The sequence below is a fragment of the Phasianus colchicus genome, chromosome Z (genome assembly GCF_987193195.1).
Source record: "Phasianus colchicus chromosome Z, bPhaCol1.hap1.1, whole genome shotgun sequence".
Taxonomy (NCBI): domain Eukaryota; kingdom Metazoa; phylum Chordata; class Aves; order Galliformes; family Phasianidae; genus Phasianus; species Phasianus colchicus.
Window position 1 is genome coordinate 47,985,517 of NC_143476.1, and position 26,478 is coordinate 48,011,994.

At 40.4% G+C, this 26,478-nt stretch overlaps 1 protein-coding gene across 3 annotated transcripts in view; it reads right to left on the reverse strand.

Moving 5' to 3' along the window:
• The window catches only part of SYK (spleen associated tyrosine kinase), a 56,186-nt gene extending 31,571 nt beyond the window's left edge, over positions 1–24,615 (reverse strand). For 2 of the 3 annotated variants that reach the window (XM_031610494.2, XM_031610493.2), the window contains exons 1-3: positions 23,158–24,615; positions 11,929–12,384; positions 11,221–11,381 (exon numbers count right to left, since the gene is read on the reverse strand). In XM_031610494.2, coding sequence (XP_031466354.1) covers positions 11,221–11,381; positions 11,929–12,342 — 575 coding nt within the window. In that variant the 5' untranslated portion in view covers positions 12,343–12,384; positions 23,158–24,615. The other variant, XM_090130655.1, reaches the window with a different exon arrangement.
• Between the last annotated feature and the right edge of the window lie 1,863 nt (positions 24,616–26,478).

A 26,478-nucleotide genomic window follows, 5' to 3' on the forward strand; every position in this document is an offset into this window, starting at 1 on the left:
GAAGGGACCTCCAGAGATCATCGAGTCCAACCCCCCTGCCAAAGCAGGTTCCCTACACCAGGTTGCACAGGTAGGCGTCCAGGCGGGTCTTGAATATCTCCAGAGAAGGAGACTCCACAACCTCCCTGGGCAGCCTGTTCCAGTGCTCTGTCACCCTCACCGTAAAGAAGTTCTTGCGCACATTTGTGCGGAACTTTCTATGCTCCAGTTTCTGGCTGTTTCCCCTTGTCCTGTCTCCACACACTGCTGAAAACAGTCTGGCCTCGCCACTCTGCCCTCCACACCTTAGATATTTATAGACCTGGATCAGGTTCCCTCTCATTCTTCTTTTCTCAAGGCCTAAACAGACCCAGATCACTTAGCCTTTCTTCATAGGGGAGATGCTCCAGGCCCTTCACCATCTTTGTGGCCCTCCGCTGGACTCTTTCCAAGAGATCCCTGTCTTTTTTGTACTGGGGAGCCCAGAACTGGACACAGTACTCCAGATGAGGCCTTTCCAGGGCAGAGTAGACGGAGAGGATCAGCTCCCTCGACCTGCTGGCCATACTCTTTTTAATGTACCCTAGAGTGCCATTGGCCTTTTTGGCCACAAGGGCACACTGCTGGCTCATGGCCAACTGTCGTCCACCAGGACACCCAGGTCCCTCTCTGCAGAGCTCCTCTCCAGCAGGTCATCCCCCAACCTGTACTGGTGCATGCAATTATTCCTCCCTAGGTGCAAGACTCTACACTTGCTTTTGTTAAACCTCATCTGGTTTCTTACTGCCCAGCTCTCCAGCCTCTCCAGGTCTTGCTGAATGGCAGCACAGCCTTCGGGTGTGTCGGCCAATCCTCCCAACTTCGTATCATCAGCAAACTTGCTGAGGGTATCCCCTCATCAAGGTCACTGATGAAGATGTTGAACAAGACTGGACCCAGCACCGATCCCTGAGGAACACTGCTAGTTACAGGTCTCCAACCAGACTCTGCACTGCCAATGATGACCTTCTGTGCTCTGCCAGTCAGCCAGTTCTCAACACACCTCGCTGTCCACTCATCTATCCCACACTTCCTCAGCTTTGATGTAAGGATGTCATGGGAGACAGTGTCAAATGCCTTGCTGAAATCAAGGTAGACTACATCCACTGCTCTCCCCCCATCCACCCAGCCAGTGACAACATCATAGAAGGCTACCAGGTTGGTCAAGCACGACCTCCCCCTGGTGAACCCGTGCTGACTACTCCTGATAACCTCCTTTTCTTCCAGTTGTCTGGAGATGGCATCCAGCACAATCTGTTCCATCACCTTTCCAGGGACAGAGGTGAGGCTGACTGGCCTGTAATTACCTGGATCTTCCTTCTTGCCCTTTTTGAAGACCGGAGTGACATTGGCTATCCTCCAGTCTTCAGGCACCTCCCCCATTCTCCAAGACCTCTCAAAGATGATAGAGAGCGGTTCAGCAATCACCTCTGCCAGCTCCCTCAGCACCCGTGGATGCACCCCATCGGGTCCCATGGATTTATGAACACTGGTGTTGCCTAGGCGCTTTTAGACCGCCTCTTCCCTGACTAAAGGGAAGTCTTTCATTCCCCAGACCCTCCCAGTAACCTCCAGGGTCTGGGATTCCAGAGAGAGAGCTTTTTCACTGAAGACAGAAGCAAAGAAGACATTTAGTATCTCCACCTTTTCATCATCCCCCGTTACCAGAACACCCCCACTTATTAGGGGAGCCACATTCTCCCTAGTCTTCCTTTTACTGTTAACATACTTAAAGAAGCTTTTTTTATTATCCTTTATCACCTTTGCCAGATTCAATTCCAGGCGGGCTTTAGCCTTCCTTGTCGCATCCCTGCAGGCTCTGACAACATTTTTATATTCTTCCCAAGTGGTAAGACTTTTTTCCACATTTCATGGACCTTCTTCTTCCCTTTGAGTTTACACATGAGCTCCTTACTCATCCACACAGGTCTCCTGCCACCCTTTCCTGATTTCTTGCTCACAGGGACGCACTGATCCTGAGCTTGGAAGAAGAGCTGTTTAATGCCGACCAACTCTCACAGGCCCCCTTACCTTCTAACACCCCAGCCCACAGGATAGCTCCAACTAGGTTCCAGATCAAAGTTGGCTCTCCTAAAGTAGCAATCCTACTTTTCACAAGGGTAGCAATCCTACTTTTTGTTTTGCTTCTTCCACTCAAGATCTTTAAGGTCCCCTCCAAACAATGGCATTCTGTGATTCTATACTAATCAGCTCTGACGAGCTATGGAGTAACCTGCTTGACCACTTGATTTCCTAAGGCAGTGTGGGACACTGAGCAGCTCAGTAATTTGCCATATCAATTGAGCCCAGATTTGAATGACCCTCAAGAAGATTTCAAAGTGCTGCTCAGAAAGAATTGAGAACAGTATTTACAGAATCCTTTTTTTTGCAAGAGGAAAGACAATTGAGGTCATCTACATCTGACCTTATTTGTCACTATATACATCAGCGGTTATTATCTAGAAAAAGCAAGCATTAAATTCCGTTCCTCAGTCTCTGAACTCTGAGCTAAAACTGTCAGTCTCTAAACTCTGTTTTACTGCCGATGCAACTATTTTTTATGAAGTGATTTTTGTTGCCGAAGATGTGAACAGGACACTAGCTAAAGGTAGAGGGAAGTAGAGATTCTTTTTTTCTGTAACCAAAGTAACTTGCATGCTGTTTCCAAAGCAACTTGAAACACATCGTGGTTTTTCATGACAAGCAGGTGTTTTCTCAGCATGCTGATTTCCTGTGCTTACTGACCAGTGGAGAACAACAGGTTCTGCTAAAATGAAGAATGACTTTTGCTTTGTCTTTCTCTGACTTGCTCTTAGCAAAGGCTTGAAAAGATGTTTTCAGAATAGAAGACAGTGTTTCCAAAACATGAATTGCATTTCATTGTGTTCAGAATACCGCACAAGTTAAGACTGTAAAAAATTTACTGGTTTGTTCCTCAGTTCCAAGTTTGCTTCATGTTTCAGATGTGGAAATAGCTTCAATATGACTGGTCCTACTGAAACTGATTCCCTTTTGCAGCAGTTGCTACTACCACAGGAGGTACTCTGAACTAATTATTAAAAGCACAGACATCAATGAGAAAAGTCCCGATTTCTTAGGACCGTGACACAGATCCAGACAGCTCCATCAATATGCTGTACAGGATTTAAGCAAAATTCATGTTTGTACAGTTTTCTTAAGCTGTGCTCAGTCAACTTGAGAACACTTTGTATCCCTAACAAACAAAGCAGCAGAAGACACTTGTACCTTTCAAAACATGTCTGAAGAATAAAAGAGCTTTGAAACTACAAAATACTCCCCAGGTCTTAATTTGGCAATCACATCACTTAGTCATTCAAAAAGTGCTCCCACAAAACTTATCTTTACAGTTCAAACTGAAAACTCTTCTTCCTCTGTTTATTATCACAGGACAGATTTTACAATTTTATCACATCTTGTAGACTATGATAACAGCTGCATAGGTTAGGCTAGCCCTCTAGAACTGAAGCTCAATATAGAGCATTCTAGTATTTTACACTTATCATAAAAAACTGAATCAAATAAAAAAGCTGCTCAAACTGAAAGTCTGAAACCTATTCAAATGATTTCCACATCATCTTGATGCTGACTGACCTACTCACAGTCATCACATCAGTTTTGGGGGCTCTCTCAAATGCAAATTTGATTCTATATAAAATGAGCACATTTAGAGTTCAAGCACATTCAGAAAAAAAAAAAAAATCCAAAATTCAAACTGTATTATATGTTTTGATGTGCTCTGAAGTTAAGCATGATATTTTTTATTCTTGAATACAAAATGAAAGCAAAAAATCTTCTTTAAAAAAAAGATCATTTTTTTTAAATGTATTTTTACAAGGAAGGAAGCCAGCAATGAAATATCAAGTGCTCTTCCATTTCATGCCATCATAGCTAATTATAAATCTGCATAAAAACATAAAGATAGTGAAGAAATAACATGAAGAGAATAAATAACACTGCCCTTTCACCCACCGACGTACGCCTGAAAACATAACAACTTCAATGTGTGAAAATTCAAGTTCACAGATATAATAAAGAGAAGCATTAAAGTATCTGAATTCTCTACTATATCTATATTCAAAACAAGAATTTTAGAAGTAATGGAGAAACTGAAATTGCTACACAGTGCAATGCAAAATAACTTTGATTTTAAATTTTCCTGACATCAATGCTTGGGTATTTCCTATGCTTTTATGTCTGCAATCCAAATAGCAATTACTATTTAGAATGTCATTATAAACTGTAAATAGCTGTACATTCTTTCTTTTCGTGGAGTCTCTGTCTTTGTTTGGAAGCAACCACAACAATTTTTGCCTCAATTTTTTCTGCTTTCACGTGAAAAGCCAAATGATCTTTCTTTATAAATGAAAGAATCCCTGAGTGTAAAAAGAAAATTAAAAAATACTATTAAGCATGGCTCACTGACCATATAGGAAAAAAAAAAGACACAGCATTCTAGCAGAGAATAATAAGGGAAAGCAATTAGCTAAATGCTTGCTTTAGGAATGGTATGAAAATAATGTCACTTATATATCCAAGGGCATACGCAAGTTTATTCTTGGTACTGTTTTGCCTTCTTAGTGATAACAGCTTCCCTGATGCCAAAGATAATGACATTTCCCACTAAACATGAAGACACAGCCATTCCCTGCTTGCCTGTCCTTATGATCATCTTTCTTGAAATGTTATTCATATCACTGTTCTTCATTTTCACTTCAAAAATCTGCACCACACTGAACACAATGCAAATCTGAGGACAATATGTAATCTGTAAGAGGACCACAAAAAGGTGAAAATGGACTGATTGTAGTCTTCTACTAAATCACTTTTCCTTCCCTAAGAACATACTAAAAACCATTTCAGAAATCACAGAAGCACAGAATGGTTTGGATTGGAAGGGTCCTCTAGGATCATCTAGTTCCAACCCCCCTGCTATAGGTAGGGACAACACACAGCCTTCTGATGTCAGCATACTACAAAATTTAAGAGCTAGATCAGCCACACTGTTGTTACCGAAAATGGAATGCAAAATTTTATTTCCTTGTAAGAGTATTGAGATTTTCTGCAAAGTGATGGAACAATTTGGCAAGCAGGACTGCATCACCACAGTCTATTTTGCTTACACAAAAACACACTATTCTGCCCTTAAGCCCTACTAAATAGCTTTCTTCTAAATCTGCTGTAGGGGCTCTTCTCATTGTAACTATTTCAGTCAGGTATCACATATTTTCCTTATACCTCTGACCACCTCTGATCCACTCTGCTCCTGAAGGACATAACGTAGAGCTAGCCTTGAGAAGTCACAGTCTTGTTGCAATGGTTTGCAAGTGCCATCCACTTACGTACCTAATTGAAGGCAAATGAACAGCTCTTCCAAAGCTCTTTCCTTCTTGTGGAAGGAAATATAAACACCTCCAGGAGCACAGTTAGCAGTTGGTATTTTATCATTTATCCTACACAATTGCTATAACTATCTAAGCCTAGCAAATGCTTGGCGTCTCAAAGAGGAACTTCATCTTTAATTAATGTTCCTGAAGTAAGGTCATGTTAGCTCATATTATTTTCATTTTATCTGGTGTCAACCATGTCCAGTTCTAATTATGGATACAAACACAGTAAGGATAGATGCACTTAAAGAATGATTTACAAGGTCAGGTAAGTGGCCCACCTTGCTCATTTGCCCCTCAGTGGCAAATGCCCACAGGAAGATATTAAGAGTAATATAAATACAAAAAGCTACAGATATCACTAACACAGATTTTTGCTTAGAAAAAAGAGAAGTGAACTCTTACAGATAACTGCACTTCAGAACTTGTTATTTCAAGACAATGATAATAGTGTTGACTGTTCTGATTTGTTAGAGGCAGCTTGGTCCCTAGAGGTCATGAGGTGCCATTATGAGTAGTGCTGTGAGCCATTTTCATGGTTTACACTAGTCCTGCAAGCTTTAGAATGTTAAATTACATATTAAAGACGGTTTTATGGCACTAAAACAATGTTTAATTTTTCACATATTATATGAATTACATATGGCTGTGGACCGACACAAAACGTTTATAGAGTGTAATCTGCTTATTGTGTAATGTCTTAGCCACATTTTCCTTAAGGATGAGCTTTTATGTTTAACAGTATCTCTGAATATTGTTTATCTTCCTTCAGCTTCAGAATTTTTGATTCTTAACACATAAACAAGAACACATACAATTGATGTTCTCACCATGAATGATAAAGATGTGCCAAAACCTAGCTCATACTTTACTAGAGTTGTAATTGCAGGGAAAACTAGTATTTCTTATTCTGCTAGTCTGTACCTACTAGCAAAATTTAGTTCATTTTTCTACTAGTTCATGCATATGTACACTCACATTGATAATACTAACATTATTAATAATAGCACTAAAACCAGTAATATTATCTGTGATTACCCAGATAACGCTGATCACCATATTCTGTAATTATACTTTCTACCAGATAAGATCGAATGAAAAACTAACGCTTATCAAAATTCTGATAAGAACTGGATTCCTATACAGCATGAAAACAAATGTTAATGAAGCCAACAGAGGCTTGAAACTTAATTTAAATCCTCTATTTTGAGTTGCTATTCAGACCATTTAAGGGATGTTATATTTTCTTTCCATTCTGATGCTGTAACCTTTCTTCCAAATTTTGCAGCTATAATGGCAATCTTTTTCATAAGTGTTCTTTTTGGAAAAATTGGGCACATCTTCCAGTTTTATGTCATGTCATGCCATGTCATGTCATGGTTTCTATATTTGGATTTGAAAACAAACTCTATAGCACTCAAAGAAGCACTTATTTCTGTGATTTTTCAGTGTGACAAAAACTTGAGAAAGACCTTTGAAAATTCTTTAGCAATATATTCACAACTTCCAGCAACTTCAATGAGTGGCAGTTATTGACTTACGATGCTATTTAGGACATATTGAAAGGCAATCAGGAATCTTTTCAAGTATTTCCATAGTTACTGTGTATAAACATCTGGATTTAATAATCCTGTAGTGATACAAGAAACTGCTAGGAGTCTAAGAATTAGATGTGGTCTCATGGAGATCCCTGCAATGGATTTTGCTGCAGCAAATGTTAGACAGAAGATTTCTGGTGATTACTTTTTAGAAGGCTCTGAAAAAGAACATACAGAAGTGTTATAGCCTCCTAAAATTTACTGTCTTTTCCAAAATAAAGAAGTTAATATTCATCATATGCCAGCATTATTTCAGGCCTACTTGTGGTCTTGATCAATTCCACAACTTTTCAATATCTAGTTTCCATTTATTCTCCCTGACTCCAGTCCACTTAACAAGTGACCTTTTAAATAGTAAATATTGCTAAATTTTACCCTTCAGTCACCTATTGGGCTTGAGTGTCTCAATCAGTGTGAGAAAGAAATCCTTGAGCAGCTACATTCACAAGCAAAATTCTCAGTGTTCAGTCCACAGATGTACAGAAGATTCCAACACACACTGTTATTGGTAAGGAAAAATTATGATTATTGTGCCTGAAATCTAAAACAATGCACCCCTCTAGCACTCACTATAATTTTGCACAAATTTATAATTTGAACTCCTGGTTCAGTTAGCTTACAAACTAGTGGTTTATTTCTCTGTATCTGCTTAGCAATCCGATGTTAGGCAAACCTCTGCAGAAAATGTTTCTGAATTAGACAGTTGCTTTTTTATTTCCTATCAGTCTCTAGTCTTCTGATCTGATCTCAGAGCTAGAAGAGCTCCAGAATGGAAAACAGATTTCTGGCACAAATAACCAACATATTATTTCTCTTGCTGAATTATGAAGTAGTCAATGATATCACTTTGATTTTTCCCTAGAAGCATAGGAGTCAAGAGCAGCTAAGTGGTTACTGAGCTCTAAACCTGTCACATAGGAAACACACAGGAACAATTAATGTTCTTTTAATGTTCTTGGTAATGTTTTATAGCATCTATCCTGCAGATGCAAAAGTATAGATTGCTGTCCTTAATAAGAAGGACATAAGCTGAACATAAGTTCTAGAGATCTTTCTCATGGTTTAAACAGAACTTCAAAGCTAAAATTTGCACTGAGAAAGTAATTTCCCCAACATGAAAGAAGCCTTGCGAGTTGCAACAGAGATATCTAAGTCACATACCCATTTACATAATCAATCCCAAGGAAGATGTGACCATGCCTGCCACAGCTCATCACAAACAGTATCAGAAATGCATCCCAGGCAGTCTCTAAGGGAAGTTGGAAAGTGTTGGAAAATAATTTCAATTTAGAACTGAAGGAATACTTCAGATAAAAAAAAAAAGGCACCAGGTCTACAATGGAGACTGAAAATGTCAGATTTTCTAAAAAAAATGCCGTAATTCCAAACCACATCTCTGTTCTTAAGAAATGTTAGCTAAAGAATCCAATTTTTATTTTTTTAAATTTTTTTTATTTTTTTAAGAAACCTAGTTTCCTTTATTCGTCCAAAGAGAAGCACTCCGACCACATACAAAACAATATGTCCTGAAGTAAACTGGAAAAGATGCAAGTTTTAATATATGATCAATACCATGATTCAGATGATGCAACAATAATTTGCTAAGATTTTGCTCCTATAGACAGAAAACAGTAAAAGAGATGAGAAAAATCACAAGGGAATGAAAAGAAGGAATGACATTGCTGTGCTGGTGGTAATGTACTATGTGCTGACTACTTTTATCAAACCTTTCAGTGCTACTGAAAGAAGTGTTCAGAAGAAGTGAATTTGTGACAACAGGAAACTCTGGCTGCACAAACTTTTAACAATTTTTTTCTTATCATGCATAGAGAAAACAGCTGAGTAGGTGACTTTTACAGCATCATCCTAAGAAACAGGGCAAGAAGCAAAAATATGAAGGTGCACTAAAACTTGGGTGAAAGTGATCATGAAGCACAAAAAGCTTCAGATTAAGATGGGAGATATTTCAAGAAATCAGATGTCAATACACTCAAAGACTCAAAGTATTAGTAGGTAAGACATGACAGGAATTAATTCATACTGAAAGGAAGATTTAGAGGACTTAAAATTTAAACTACCCATATAAATAAATATGAAGGTCCATCTCCATAATCTGTCAATGAGCTTGGCAAAATAATGGCAAATCAGTAATGTGAAAACAGTTGGTACTGAAGAAGCATATCCACCCTGTACTCACTTCTGAGGTTTTACCTTGGACAAGCTATAGAAAAGTCAAAGATAGATGAATATTGAAGAAAATTACACTTGTAGGTGATGAAATGTCGACTACGTGATTCTTCCTCAGACATGGTCCCTTGAGCTCCAATTTCTTTTTTCTTGGGGGTTGGGGAGTGGGTGAGGGAGAAGAAGGGAGGATGGCAAAAGATTTCACAATGAAAACATCAGAACTTCTGAAATGAGGATTTCCAGAAGAAGAACCGTTTAGCTGGAAGATTTTGACTGGCTCTGATCCTGACAAGACTACAACAAAAAGCCTCCAACTCTAGTAAAGGGTCTGCATTAACACAGAAAGTGATAGACACAAAACAGAGTCACTACTACAGGAACACTGACAGCTATGGGCACCAGAACTGGTTAACACAGGCTGTCTATCAGCATTTTTATGTCGTTGGTAAATCATTGTGTTGATTGCTGGTGGCAAGGCTTTGGCTGAGGAGCACAGTGGGAGGAGGTCAGATATGCCCTGAGCAGGTCAAGGCTAGTACTGGCTTGTTGCAGCTAGCTCCGTGAGACACCCCTAAGGCGCTGCTCAGCCCCTCAGCTGTGTACAAAGAACGTAGCCCTCTAAGAGGAGAAGAACAAGAAGGAACTGCAGCCTGCCAAGAGCCTGCATTGCAACAGGAAGTTTGAAAAGGAGCATCAGAGGGAAACTATTACGGATTGACTGTAACTCCAGTCTCTTATCCGCTTGTGCTGTCTGATGGGGAGAGGAGTTGGGCACAAAGGAGTGAAGATGAGCTTGTGAAAATTGGAGGGGAGTTTTCTGGCAGTGGTTCATGTTTTTGTCTTTGTAATTTAGTATCAAAATTTTAATAAATCAGTTTTCTCCAAGAACTGGTAAACAATTTCCCAGTTCTCTGTCATGTTGACTAACAAGCTTTTCATTCCTGTTTTCTGACTCCACATCCAGCTGACGTGGCAGACTGTGGCAGACTGTGAGAGCAACTTGATGGGCTACGGTTAACTCACCATAGCCACTTGGTACTAGTGGCTTATCTTGGCAGGCAGCTTAGCATCACAAAGCTTTTTGCTCACGCCCCTCCTCTTAGGGGATAAAGAGAATTGAGGAAAAAAAAAGAGGTAGAAATTGCGGCTTGAGATAAAAACTACTTACTAAGACAGAAAAGGAAGACAGAAATAACAGTAATGATAATTTTATATATACATATGGAATCATGTATTAGGATCACAGAATCATTTAGATTGGATAAGACCTTAAAGGTCATCAATACCAACTATCCACTTAAAAGTCCATTGCTAAATCATGCTCCTACATGCCACATCCTCATGTCTCTTAAAATTTCTCCAGGGCTGACAAAGCCATCACCTCCCTGTGCAGCTTAATCACCCTTTTCATGAAGAATTCTTCCTGATATGCAATCTAAACCTCTACTGGTGCAACTACTTGTAAAAACTGAGCACTGTATTCAAGGTACAGTCTCACTAGTGCTGAGTATAGAGGGAAAATCAATTCCCTGGTCAATTCCCGCTTCTGATACGAGCCAGAATACCAGTGCCCTTGGCCACGTAGGCACACTGCCAGCTTATGTACAGCCAGCTGTTGACCAGAACCCCAAGATCCTTTTCTGCCAGGAAACTTGTCAGCCACTCTTCCTATAATGCTGCATGGGGTTATCACAATGTAAATAAGGCACTCAGCACGTAGCTTTGTTGAATGCCATAATAATTGGATATGACCCACTGATCTAGCCAATTCAGATCCATCCGCAAACAAATGAACACTCCCCATTATCATCTCCCATCTTCAGATAAGTGAAAACCCAATTTTGGAGACATTTGCTTAATGTAGGAATAGTTACATCATGTAAAATCTATTATGATGGACTAAGGTCTTTCACTGTGACTAAGTCACCTCTTCAGGCATATTCTCACTTGCTATTCATTCAAGTGAACTATGACACTAGTGGCAAATAGCAGCAATGCAGGAAAACACTCACAAAAATTTTCCATTGTTTCTTGATCCAGTGAGGATACGCTGCTCTGACTCCTCCCGAGAGATCCTGCCATGGAACCAAGGCATCTTCTCATGGGCTGTAGTGGCAATCAGTTTCTCCAGCTGAGGCTTTTGGCTAATGATAGCTTGTTCAAGAGCATGACCCTGGAGTGATAAAACAACGGGACATTCTAACTGTCTTCTGCAATAGAAAATATACAGATATAATCCCAATACTGTATTGCTTTTGGGACACCTAAAACATGCATGTATTTTTTTTTTATGTGAAGAAAAATAGTAGTTGTTACACAGACATTAAAAGATTTTTCCTTTATTTCTGGGAAAGAAATTAGTAACTTAATACATCAGTATCTCAACTGAAAAGATAGTCCGATATAGCTAGACATATTTAACGACCCTGAGATGTCAAACTGTATCTCTGAGAGTGTCATCCAAACACTGCTCAAAATTTGGCAGCCTGGTGCCATGACCTCTGTTCTGGGGAGCCTGCTCCATGCCTATCACCTCTGGTGAAGAGCCTTTTTTCAATACCCAACCAGACCCTCCCCAGATGCAGCTCCATGCCGTTCCCTTGGTGGGTCCTGCTGCTGTTATCAGAGAGCAGAGATTAGCACCTGCCCTTATATTCCCTTAGAGAGGAAGCTCTAGACTGCGCCGAGGTCCACTTTATGGCAAATTCACCTGGATTTACCTGCAGATTCCATGTCTGTTTGACATACTCTCTGATGAGGTTCTCTTTTAAATCTTCAAAAGGCCCTGTTTTGGGCTCAATGCCTGGTGGTCGATTAAAAGATTTTCTCAGTAGACAGATAAGGCCATCTGCTTCCTCTGAATGATAGTTAATGAGTTCAGCAGGATTTGCATGTGATTTGCCTCCTGCAATAGCATATGTCCCACTCATCTCTCTCTCAATTGTGTAATGATGAACCTTCCTTCCATAGGCCAAGGATAAGGCAAAGCCTCCTAGGTAATTCCGGCTTTGGCGAAGCAGGTATAGTCCATCACTCATTCCTCCTTGCATCAGATATTCCTCAGCTTCCTCGCGTGTAATATTGCCAAAGAAGTAAGGCAGATGGTTAGCAGGGCTAGCCGTGTTGGAAGCCATGATTTTTTTTTTCTTTCCAAGTAGTCAATTAATGTTTAATGCCTGAAAAGAAAAAAGGAAACATGAGTATCACTAAAATTAATTAATGTGTTAGTGTTACCTTGAACAGCTTTCATCTCTAACTGCTTATACTGTAATAATGCAAAGGAACACTGACAATGAAAATACAGAAAAGAATGAAGTTCAGTATCTCTGAAGAATAGTGAAGACAATAGCTTAAATTCTTTTATTTTTAATTTAACAGTTAAAGAAATCTCTTATAATTATGTAATTCTAAAAAACACGCACAGTGTCTCTACAGAACTCTAGCTACAGGAGTACTGTTCTTGTCTCCTGTGTTCCCTTGAGTTACTTCAATCTTTGACACTGCCATCAGACAAACTTACTTTTATTAAACCCTAAGACACATTTACACTGCCTGGACAACTAGGTACTGTCCTATAGAAAAAGACCACTGTTTCTCTGTCATTACAAGATCACTGCATATCTGATATTCTTTTTTTCCAGTGTATGTACACTAAGAAAAATGTGTGTATACAAAGTACAATAACTAGGACATTAATGTAGAAAATAGATACTGGTTTTATTCATATTACTGTTACTCTGTCTTTCCATCTTCATTACTTTGAATAAGGACTGAATAAAGGCTGACAAAAGAATGAGAAGCTCAGCTGCTGTTTCGGTTGCTGTGCGGGATCTAGGTGCAGAAGCAGTACAGCCTTCACAAATAAAATGACAGGATTTTAGGGCAACGAGGCAGAAGTCCATGGAATCAGCATTTAAAAATGCAAGTATACATCAAGATCACTCAGCTTGCAGCTGACTGAAGTGCACAACTAAGTCATTTGAAAGCAAGAGAACTTTATGGAAAACCATGTAAGAAGGGAGGATCCCTGGTGCAACACTGCAACTGAGGAGTTGGCACCCTAAAAAAGAATCCTTTGTCACAGGGTGCTTCAGGCTGCCATCTTCCCTGGCAGCCCTGCTGCAAACAGGCTTGTGGCCTGCTCAGTTCATAGATGCATCATTAGCAAACTGTGGCCAATCTAATATTTCTTGCATGTGGAGCAAGAAACAGATGAGAAATACCTTTACTACTCTGAGTATGCAAGGTAGTTGCAGTGAGGGGAGCATGCAAGTCAACTGAACAAGAATCCCACAATATAGAAAACAATGCAGAGAAGTATAGATGGTGCAATCAAGACTGAGCCATATGTTTTGCAGATCTTCTGATTTTCTCTCCTTCCTGAATTTATATATTCATATATACATATATACATACCAGCTGGAGAACTACTACAGCCCTACAAAAAAGATTTGTATACAGCTTATTTATTAACTCTTGTGGTTTGCATCCAAAAATTACTAACTTAAGATCACTTTCTACATTCAATATAATATTTTCATCATTTTTGCTGATAAAATTTCCCTCTGCTTTGCCTTTTAAATCTCTACATTTTAGGCAGTCATGTTCTTAGTCTAAATTAGCTATCAATACATCTCTTCATTTATTCATTGCAAAATAAACCTGTAAGGAAAGAGGTGGAAAAGGACAGTAGCCAGTAAGTCACTACAGTCATTCTACAAAAAATACCATCTAAAGCGGCAATTACATTTGCACCAAATGAAGACTAAGAGGACTTCCATTCAATTAAATGCATTATTTCAGTAACTCATTGCAGGGCCAGAAGTTTGTAATCACTGACACGTGTCCCATTTGGATGTTCTTACTGGTATACTCCAGGACCCATATAGGAGCCAGTACCATTCAACATCTGCATTAATGAGAGGGACAGTGAGGCTACAAGTTCACACACAATACTAAACTGCAAGCTGTAGCAGATAAAACAGAGGATGCCAGTTGTGGGGACCCTGCAAGGGGTGGAGAGCTGAGCTGAGCGGAATTTGATTTATCTCAACAGGGAAAAATTCAAGGACTTGCACTTAGGGAGGAATAATGCCAAACACAAATATCCACTGTGAACTATCAGCCTGGAAAGCAGAAGAAAATAACCTTAAAATTGTTGTGGACTACAAAATAATCACGACCCAGCAAAGTGACTCTAGAACACCTGAAGAAAAATACCAACAGCAGCTTGAGGGAGGGAGCTGTTCTCTCTTCTCAGCACAAAATACCCTGCTGGAGTCCTGTGTGAAGTTCTAGGCTACTCAGTACAAGGTAGAGATGAACATAATGTAGAAAGTCCATTGGAAGACCTCTAAAATGAGGAAGAGGCTGGAGCATCTTCTCATAGGTAGGATGCAGAGAGAGCTCAGGCTGTTCAGCTGAGAGACGGCTCGGGGCATATCTCATCAAGGTGTAAAGATATCTGAAGAGAGATTGTCAAGATAATGGAACTAAGCTACTTCTTGTATCCACTGAGATGAGGCAGAAACAGAGAATGTTCCTCCCTATCATTAGGAAACATCCATGCTGTAAGAGTGGCTAGGAACCAAAACAGGTTGCCAAGGCAGGCCTTGTACATGGCAGCTCTTCCTCTAGGGAATGGATGTCCAACAGATCGGCTTGCCTGAGCTGAATAAAGAAGTACTGCCTTGGGCACTCCAAAAGTAGCGTCCCCTATATATTTCCATGAAAACAACATGTACAAAGAGCACAATAACACTATTTGATAGAGCAAATTCTCAGCTACAAAACACTGTTTTTCCAAATAATCACCACCATTAGCAGAGCATTTTCAACAGCAATGAACAAAGCCTACATGCGATGATTGCAAAAATACACACCGGAGGAGGTGAACCAGTGTCACTGTCGTCACTGTTGAAACGAACCACCCACCCCATCACTACACTCACATTCACTGTTTGGTCTCTATAAACATTCAACAAGCATCAATGGATGTAAAGGAGTGCTATTATTTCTACATGGAGGAATGCAGTGGCACACTTATCCCTTATGCACACTTGAGTATCAATACCATTTACTCCAACATCACCTTTGCTGCCGTATGTTCTGTGGGAATGGAAGCAGTTGATGCCCCATACACGCCAGTATGCAGAAAGCATTTTGACAGTGTCTTCATTAATGTGCTTAACCTCTTGGTTGGCCTTGAAGTGCTTAAGCAACTGAACTTGGAGATCTTTGAAAGGCCCTTGCAACCAATCTCTTCTGTTTATAAGATAAGGAATATAGCAGCTTTGTACCCAGAAGACTTCTGCAGGGGATTTCACTACCTAAATCTACTAGCACCATCATTAAGTACCCTATGGGATTACCAGTCTATGACAAGTTTTGTGTTGTCTTGAGTCTGAATGTAAGTGGCCTTGCTGTCATCTCTTTCAGCTTAAGAGAAAATGCTTGCTTCAAAATGCATGCTGAACAGGTGACACTTCATCTACCAGCTTTAGAGTAAAACAGCATTAATCTCCCCCTTTTTAACCAACCACAGGAACACTTATAAAACCTGTATCTACTGGAAATATTTTACTTTGGATTTGCTTTCTAGAGTCACTTTCATCTACTGAAGATGGTTAGGTAGATATTTTATCAACACTGAAACATGGCAGAAAGGCCTTAATTTGTGCAAAATTGCATCTGACAGTCTGGTATCATCTGGTGACTCCAGGCTGTATAGCTACTGAAATATTTTCTGCTGCCGTCTGTTATGTGTAATGGAATATTGGTGGGAGGGTTCAGCTCTACTGTCTCACCTCCACCACCACCTGCCTCTGATGTCACGGGCCAACACAATAAAATAGAAGGCATTACTTTTTGAACAACTCTTGTATGCTGATTTACAGAATTAAGCAACAGAACTTACTCCTTACGTATTTTTTTAAGTAAAAAAAAACAGAGAGCAACAGAACCATAAAGCTCGTTTGACCTCATTTTTGTGAAACTAATGCATCAGCCTTGTTTGATGGCAGTGGCTGCCACTCTTTGTGAGCTCTCGAGGTGTGCATCAGAGACCTGTGATGAAATTTTACCCTCCCTGCACTTCATCCTTGAAAACATCTGTTTACAAACATATGTACCTCCCAGAAGCAGTGACATGACTAAGCAACTGTGAAGCGAGGGATATTTCTCTCAGGTAATGCAGGGCTTATAAAGATCTAGTAGGGAGAGACAATCTGATTTTTGAGCCGAATGTCTGATTGCAACTCCACACATTCCGTTTGAAAATGTGTAGATAATGTGTGACTGAAATACGATGCTAACTGGAAATGGAGTTGCAAATAAAAAGAAATTGATGATTTTTTTTGGCAAAACCTGTTCTCAAATTCCTTTATCAAAATACAAAGCACAGCTGCACTGTCCACAGGACTGTGGTTACCCAATGTATCAAAATGCATACAATTATGCTGATGCTTTGCTACTGAATTTATTCAACTCTGTCATCTTAAGCGATCTCCCTCTGACTTTCCTAGGAGTGAGTCCTCCTACCCTGGCAGCCCTCACAGGGGATGAACCAGGGCCCTCCAATGGGGCTGAGGAGGTTTTCAGGGCAGAGACTCAACAGGTCTGAAGATGACAAGGTTGCGAGAAGATAACAGTGTCTGATGAGGCGGGCTTTCCACTTTTTGAGTGCTTGCCCTCATGGCTGGGCAACGTCTAGCAGCTGGCCCTGAGACCACTGAGATTTCACAAGAAATTGAATGCCATGGCCTCAGAGCTTTTCTGCAGTCACAGGTGCTGTCCCAGGCATTTTGTCCAGGGCTTCTGTGGCCACACAAGCAAGTTGTGCAGGTTAGAGCAGGCCCGTGGGCTTGTGCTCTGTGGAGAGCAGCATTTCTGGGCGCTGAGCAGAAGCAACCACTTCCAGTGCTCCTCTCCTTAATGTCTGGCTGTCAGGTGCTGTGGGCCCTACACAATGGGGAGAACTGTCCCTTCCCAGTGCTGACAAAAAAAAGCCTGGGCAGGGATCCAGTTAAAAAAAAAAAGCCAAAAGCTTTTTTGGGGAGCCAAAAGCTATTTCTGAATACTTCAGGATAAACTAAGCTGAGTTAACTTTAATACACGAAGATCTTCCCTGTTCTTGTTTCATTTAAAGCATCTGCAGAAAAGCAAAAAGTAAAACCTTTTTATATACTGTGGTGACTACCACTGCTTCTAGATAGAGCTTTAAAATGAACTTATAAAGTCAGTGAGAACACATAAAACAAAAACTAGCGTCTACTTGCAAGAACTGTAAAAATAACTGGTACTGCAAGACCAATGGCCTGGCTATTTTCAGGTTCAGTCATAGTGACATTAAGGATGTCAGTATAGCAAATTTCTAGATGAAATATGCTTTTTTTATGGAAGACTGCTACAGAGAAAGACTGCTACAACAGAACAGTTATGAAAAAAAAAGCACAGTAAAACCAAGACTCATCAAGGTGTAACTAAACTTTCTCTAAAAATGACTCTAAAATCTTTTTTCAAGGTTCACTACTGTCAATTGTTTTTCATAAGCTCACCAAAAAAAGCAGATCTACCAGAACATTTTATCAATAACAGTATTTAAATAAAACAGGAATGTTAAAAAAAAAAATAAAGAACTGCAGTCCTGATCACAGATTTGTTGATATTGTGGATTTGTTTTACCAGCGTAACAGAACAAGACTGGTTTCTTTCAGAAGGATGAGGCCTTCAGCATGTATGATCTGCATAATCCCTAACTTAGTTTAGATTTCTTGGGATTTTTTTTAGCATCAATTGATAAACAAGACATCCCTCTGAAAAAAACATCATTTCCAGAAGGAAGTCATTATTAAAAAGAAGACAGAACAAAAGAAATAACTCCTCTCCCCTCCCCTCCTTTATCCTCTCTTCCTTCTTCCTCTCTCCTCTTTCTTTTTGAGGGTGAGAGGGAGGGATGATCTGATACTAGCTTACACAGCTTGACTATTATCATTAAGGATTGGTTTCTTAAACAAAATTACTGAATATTCTTCTAACTTGGACCTAGATCAAAGGAAAGGTTTTCCAGAAATAGTTTTCACCAGCACTGAGGCTAGAAAGGCAACCTATGTAGAAAAATGCACCTACTACCAATTATCATGTCAGTGAACAAGCAATCCAGTCTCCTAAGGGGCAAGAATCCCTTTTAGCTAGCGAACAATCACTTGGAAGAACTGCCACCTCACTTCTGACAAAAATGCTTGAGAAATGCAGAGAGATAAGAGCCCTCTCCTTCCTCTTCTGGAGGAAGCTATTTGCAGCACCTGGACCAGTGAAATACTCTTGTTTATCACTCTGAGCAGAGAAAATGCACTTGGGCCAACCTGCAGTGCTTCCCTAGTTCTCCCAAGCTGGGAAAAGAAACAGTTTGTAGTCAGGCTTCTTCATTCGTGGTGTGCACTGTCAATGGTTACACTGCCAACCAGTCCAGAGTGGTGTTTACTACAACAGGCTACCAAAACACTGCATCCTTTGCAGAAGGAAGGCTTCAGTGGATTTGAGTGCACTCTTCCCCTTCTTCTGCACACAGGAGACCCTGCTGCACCAGCTCAACTTCTGTTATGCTCACTGGATGGAGACAGTTCAGCCAACTTGAACAGCAGGTGGTTTCTTTGTGAAATCTGAAGACAAAATATTCACCCACTGTCACCTGCCTCGCTGTTCGCTCTGGTTCTGGGGCTGTCCTGATGTGCACACAACAAGAATTGGTCGTAACAGTGTTTTTCCTCTTGACGTGCATCATTTTAAATAAAACATAATACTCAGAAGTTTGCACAATGATTCCCTAATTCAGAAGGGAATTAATTGGATAAAAGGGAATTGAAATCCAATTTCCAAATATAATCCTTATTTAAACATCTACTTGGCTTTACCAACTTCTGAACAAAATACCACGAAAATCATATGTGTTCTTTGAAAAGCAGATGTAAAGTCTAACACTCTATGTCAGAGATAGGTTGCATTAATGTTGCTTTCTGTACTTTTATTCTTCATGTTTCAGATACTGGTGACCTTCACCTTGCAACAGCTGTTTTTGTTTTTACACACAGTGAACTGGTTTTCTTGATTCAACTTATCAAATTTGGGCTGACTTTCCCAGAGATGGAACTAATCCATAAACACGTTTCAAACACTTAATACCTTGCTTTTTTATGTTCTTTTCAAACAAAACATCAGAAAATGTTTTTCAGTTAATATTTTCCTGTACCAGATTTTTTGAAGAGCTTGAAAAGAAAAAAAGTCTTTGTAGCAGATTTCCAGTCCCAAATAAAGAAACTAAAATTTTATTCAGCCCTACCAAAAATAAAGTTTTTGGTTTTGCTTTTTTTTTTTTTAAAAAAAGACACTTTTAAGCTAAGGTTAACTCCTCTGAAATTTGTAGTTCTGAAATCTGAACTACTATTTTTAAAAGCAGAACTTCACACTCAGTGATCAGCAGCAGCACCCATTTTATCACTCTACCTCTGGCATCTCACAGTCTTAATTTTGCACTCAGATACCCCAGCCTTAACTAAAAGAAAATGCACTGGATTTTTTTGTGTTCTACAGGCTGTGGACTTATTAAAAAACAAAACAAAACAAAACAAAAAAAACCACATGTCTATATTTTTATTTTCCTACTAGTTCATTATCTTGTCCAAAGAAAGGGAAAGAAATAAGAAAAAGACTATCTAGGAGGGTGGGTGTAGCACAGTTGTGGCTGATGTATTCAGTGGCGAGCCCTGGATCGGATCTTTCACTCATTTTACTGAATCTGTTGCTTAACCCAATAATTTTAAAGTATTTATTTTAAAAAATAGACAAGCTCTGTTTTTATTTAATTTACAACGTAAAAGATATTTAAATAATTTTACACCCATTTTCTTTGTATATATTCTCTGCAGCTCCAAGCACAGCTGTGATTCTTACAACTGCAGCTCTATCTTCAGCCTAGGATTTACTCCATGGATTTACAAGGCTGAATTTATATACAGTACTATAGTCCTACTTTTTTTACAAAAGCTTTTAGCACTTCTGAGTTTACCTCTACTGAGAATCAACTCTGAAAGATTCCTTGTATTATCTCCTTGCATTTTGGAAGATAGAAAAGCTGCTGCACATATTTGGAGTTATCCATTCAAGACACCTAGCATTCCATATTTCTTCTGAGGAACACTGTCCCAGAGCAGATTAGGGCAAAGCAGGAAGAAAGGCAGGATAATCCTTGCTGTTCAAATTAATACATTCCACCATCAGCTAGTTACAAACGAGCAGAGAAACCACACAAGGTAATGCTCTGTACATTTCTGCATACTGGCTATTTAAGTTCTAATTCTTATTAAATTTGAAGTTGTTCTGTTACCTGGTACAGAGAGAAGGTAGATACTGAGGAGTCCAGATACAAGATAAAGATTGAGACCCAACTGATATTAAAATATTTTCCCCTTTCTTTCCTTTCAACAAATTCATTTAAAGAAGTAGTCACTTAGTCATTGTACATACAGAGACAGGAAATACTGAACTAATCTTGCCTTTGGAATGTAAAGATAAAGATACATACTTTTGTTTTACTTCTTTAAGGCAGATATCGAATGTTAATAATTATCAATTATCCTTTCCTAGTATTCCACTCTTTTATTGCAAATATTAGGAACATTTCCCTGTTAAAACATTCCTAGAAATGACAAATAAAATGTCAGAAAACAAAGCTGTTTCCCTATAATAAAATGTTATTTTCCCCAAATTAGAAAGTAAGATGATCCTGCAAATGCTTGCAATGTGAGAAGTTTTCGCTCTTATGACTGAACTGCATTTCTCATGTTCACAAGATTATCTTGAGCTTTTAAAGAGGACCACTGTGCTCGGACTGAAGACGTGCACAGGCTGAATGGCGCAAGTACACTCACCCCAATGCGGAAGCTCACACAAGCACACAATCATCTTGAAGTACAAAAGAAACTATTTTAAATAGCTCACTGGAAGGATCTTTCTATAACTGTTACTCACTCAATGCAGAGATATGCATTGTATTCCTTGTAATTACGATACAAAACCATACATGTTCCCCTTTTCAGCCATTTTATCCTGGAGCTAAACAAGCAACTGATGTGCACAAAACAGATATTGAACCACTGATCCAAGAGTCTGTAAAGCTAAAAAATGGACAACACAATCTAATATCTTTCTTCCATGGATACAGACACAAACACAATTGCTGACAGTCACAATATTCTAACTAGGAATGCCAGACGATTACTGCTTTTTTTCCTAAATATCGCATAATGAAAAAGCATAAGGAATGAAAAAAGAATCAAAATTTATTATTAAAAAAAAAACAACCATGACTGAAATCCCATGAACTCTGTACACAACATACATTTCAGCAGTGAAATGTCTCTGCATGTCTGCTCATGTCTCTGTTATAACACATGCAAAAAAAAAAAAAAAAAAAAAAAGATGGAAGTTACAGTAACATGTCTATGTTATTTTTTTTGTTATTACTATCTTCAAGGGTGCTTAAATCCAGCTTTTAATTTTACCATCAGTGTTCTAAAATGAAGTTTACTTTTCAACATAACCTGCTAGCTCCTTCTAAAATCGAATTTCTGCTTTTGTCTAGCTGCAACTTCAGATCTAATTCTGCTCTTCTTTCAGGATCATAACATGAAAATGGAAGAGTAGCACTGTTCACCATTGATTTTATGAACTTAATACTTTCTAAAAGCAGCAAACCTAGAACACTTCAACAGTATTTCTCTTGGGTTTTGCAATTATTTCACGTACATATGAAATCTGAAGCAATTACTTACATTTTGGGGCATTTTCAGTGATTCCAACCTTTTAGTTCAATGCCTTTACCAAACTATAACATTTCTCCCCCACAGGAAAACTGTCAGAAATATAGAACATTCAAACTTCCTTATTTGTCTCTATCACTGACTGTTCAAAAGAGGGATGAAAAAAAGTCACAGTTCCTCTAACTAGGCTGCCTCAACGTATTCTGCTCTGTTTCAGCTCATGGCGTCCAAGCATGTAGTAGTGCACAGCTTTAGAGGCTGGTACTCACTTGTACCTGATAGCTGTGCCTGCAGATTAAGCTGCAGATTCAGCCTAAAGAATCAAGAAATCAAAATTTGTTTGGATAAAGAGAGTATGAAAGCAGCTCAACAGAAAAGAACATCACAAAAGTTACAAGCAGTTTATTCCCTTAGAAGGGATAATTTTGTTTTAAAATGGAATTACTCTGCAATATTTCATGTAATCTGGCCAAACTGTGACTCCACCACCTCTGGTGGGGTCAGTGTCAACCAACAAAAGCAGCGTTCAGCTCTGCCCAGGATAGCATCACTTTACACCCTAACCTGATGAGCCCTAGCACTAAGTGCACGTAGTACAAAGCTAAAGAAGAAAGCACTGGCCAACACTGAAATGATCAGCAGCAAGTCAGCCATCACATCCTTAGTACTGACTTTCAACACTTCTATCAATACTCTGTGGTTGTTTTGTCAAAAACAAAATCAAAAGTTGGATAAGCCCTTTTTTAAAGCCGCTTTCCCAGGTGTCAAAACTTCGATGTATTATGCGCCTTTCAGAAGTCAGGTAATCGCTTACTTTAACGTAAATTTTGTTCTGTTAAAAATTTACCACCACAACACATCGAAACATAACTAAATCTATATATTTTTTGGTATTTAAGTTCCATATTCTAGTTCCTCAAATGCCGGGCTAACGATATTATTACAGAACGACGGAACGTTCCAGCTTGCTTCCAGATTGGTGCATTCGCTCGCCGCGTATAGCCAGCCACTCCTTTCCCGCCGCTCTGCCGCTCCCTGCATCCCGCTCTCGTTCCCGGAGGCGGCCGGCAGACCCCGGCCCACCCTGCTCGCTTCCAGCAAGCGCGGCCCCCGCCCGGCGTGGCCCCCACTCACCACTGCCGCGGCTCCTCCGCTCACCGCCTACTGCCGCCCACCGGCGGCTCCTGCCACTCCCCGGAGCAAGCAGGGCGGCGCGGCTCCGCCAAGAGTGGAGCTGTACCCCAAGCTAGGCGTTGCGGGAGCCGCCGCTTCCTCGTTTTCTCTCGCAGCCGCGGCCACTTCCTCAACGAAGTGTCGGCGCTCTGCCCCCCTCCCTCGGAGCAATTCCGGCCCCCGGTCCGCCAGACCGTCCGTCGAAAAGGGCGCGCGGTGTGGGACCAGCGGCGCCCCGAAGTGCGGGTCGCTGCGTCCGGTGGTGTGAGGTGAACGTGGGGCTGCTCAGCAGCGCGAGTGGGAAAGCAAAGGCGGCAAGCGTGGCCGTCTCTTGGGACAAAAGGAATAGACCCACTCATTGTCAACGCTGAAATTCGATCTATTTCGGTGCTTTTGTGTTTTGGTGAGAACATTACTTCGGGAGGGGAAAAACGGTTTGTATTTGAAACAACGTCGGGTCTTCGTGCTGTATTTCAGTCAAAAATATATTTCGGTCAGAAATACGGTATCACCTAGCTTTGCAGCAGCTGCTGGTGCGGAAGAGACTACACCGGCTCCATGCACAGAGCTGAAGAAAACCCCCACTCCAGGGCTCCACAGAGCAGGGAGTCAGCTCCCGCCGCAGGTGTCTGCACAGCCAACAGGCGGCAACAGCTTTCGCCAGGACGCGCTGCTCCCTGACACCGAGCGGCACTTCAGGCGCACCCGCAGCCACAGCGTCTCCTCCCGCCATGGTCGCTGCGTGACGGTGCTGTGTCCCGTGATGGACAGCGCTGGCGGGAGGCGAGTTCTGTTTCCTGCTCCGTTGCAGTAAACGATTGCTGCAGTGAGTGGGCCCGCTTATTGTAAGAAAGAGGTGCTGCGAGGAAGTACTGGCTCTCCTTGCACATCCATTATACTAAACGGAGCAGCCAAAGGGCAAAAGCCTCATGTTTCACCAGTTAAGAGGGTCCCTTCTTTTGGTTTGATTGCTACAGTGCAGATACATTTCTGAATTGGCATTGCCTATGCATTGGAACAAGGCAAAGAATTAAAAAACCTTGAATGTCTTTTGATGGCAGAGCTGTTTTCCTAAAACCATCCAAAAGTAGAGCACAAGCTACGGGAAATGGCTTTTGGAAAGTCATTACTGTGCTATGAACAAGATTTCAAGCAGAAGATTAATCTTAAATTGAAAAAATGACTCTAAATTATATGCAAGCAAGAGTAATTGACCTGGTAAGTGTGGAGTTAACTTTCTGCAGCAGCTGATATGATGCCTATCCGGGATTTTGAGTAGTAGAGTATGAGTAACACATTTTCTTTGCTGCTGGGCACTGCTGCTCAGTGGTGAGGCTTCCTGTGTTTTGCACTCTGCCCCAGTCCTCACCATGTAAGCAAGCAATAGGCAAGATGGAAGGGGATGCTGATGGGACAGGCTCCAGCAGAGGGAGCAGAGGGAGAGTTATACCACAGCCAGAATCAACGTTGGGATAGATGTAAAAAGGCAGGAGCTAGTGCTGTCGTCCTGCTCACAGACCACCTGAGCATCATTTGCCTCATGGAGGAGGTGAGTCGATGCATCGATAGGATCTTCTCCCTTCATTCACTTGTTCCTATCTCGATACACGTTTTCTTGCTTTGCCCCTTCCAATTCTCTTCACCATCTGCTGTGCAGGGGAAATTCAGCAAGTGGTTGTGTGGGTGCTTGTCTGCTGGTCAGGATTAATTCAAAGCAGAAGTCAGGGAAGTAAATATTTTGTAATGCTGTGTGAAATAATTGTTACAGAGTCCTGCTACCTTATTTTTTTGGTAGGGGGTTCACAATATTGTAAGATATTATTTTATGTGTTATCATTATGAACCTTTTCAGTAATGTGTGGCTGTGCTCTTTAGGAGACCTATAACTAATAAATCAATTCTTCTAATTAATGTCTTGGAGGGAATTAACATCTGGCAAAATCAGGCAGATTATGTTCTCTAAAGATACATAAAGATACAAGAGATTTGTGGAATCTCTTCCCCAGTGTGAATTCCTACAGTAGAAACCAATAGTTTGTCCATAGCCTCCCGCTACCTGTTCCATATAATAACTCCAGTAATTTATTTGTAATCCTCCATAGTTTTTGTAAGCATGTGAGTGATGCTTCAAATGCTTACCTTATTACAAACATGATTTGAAAGACATCTGTTTTCAGAAGATAATGCAGTTTTCCTTAAGACCAGGATACATGTAGTATAGGACTTTGCAGCAACACAACTATTTACATATCAGCGAGTGTGAGTAGGAGAGGAAACAGGCGGATCCTGGCTGTAATGCCATGATTCTGGTGAAACAAAGCTGATGTCCTGTTGGTAGTGTGTTATAGACCACTTAATCTTTGTTAAGAGACAGATGAAGCATTCTGTGAGCAGCTGGCAGAAAGTCACGCCATTGCTAGAGCTTGTTTTGGGAGACTTCAGCTAGTCTGACATTTGTGGGAAAAACAATGACCACAAAATGATTGAGATCTCAAATCTTGGTGAAATGTGGGAGCAAGTGAGCAAAACTTGGACTTCTGGAGGTGTACTTTGGACTGTTTAGGACATTGGTTCATTAGGGCTCTTGGGATATGGTTCTGAGGAGTCCAGAAGGCTGGGCATACCTCAGGAATGAAACCTGAAAGGCACAGGAACAAGCCATCCCTATGAGCTGTAAGATGAACTGGTGGGAAAGAAGACCAAGGTGGCAGAACAGGTAACTTTCACTGAGACCTGGGGAAAAAAAAAAGATAGTTCACTGCGTTTGGAAGAGTGACCTGCAGCTTGGAAACAAGTACGAGGATGTTGCTAGGATATGCAAAGAGAAAATTAGAAATGCAAAAACCCAGCTGTAAATTAATCTACATGTTAACATTGTCTAAGGTAACAAAAAGTGTTTTTTTTACACGTATATTAACAGCAAGGGAAAGGTCAAGAGGAATCATCAACCTTTATTAGATGGAGTGGGAAATGTTTCCTTATCCATCAAAAAGGCAGAAATGATTAATGCACTCTTCATTTTGTCTTTAGTTGTCAAATAGTTATCCTCAGCATACTTAGTCACCTGAGCTAAAAGATATGAATGGGGGACAGTAAAACTCCCTAATAATTCAGGAGGAAACAGCAACCTGCCACTGGCAGATTAAGTTGCCAAGCTGCTGTCCATCATATTTGAAAGGTCATGGCAATCTGGTGAAGTTCTCACTAATGGGAAAAAGGGGAAGCATAACCTCTATCTTCAAGAAGGAAAAAAAAGGCCAGTCAGTCTCACCTCTGTGCCTG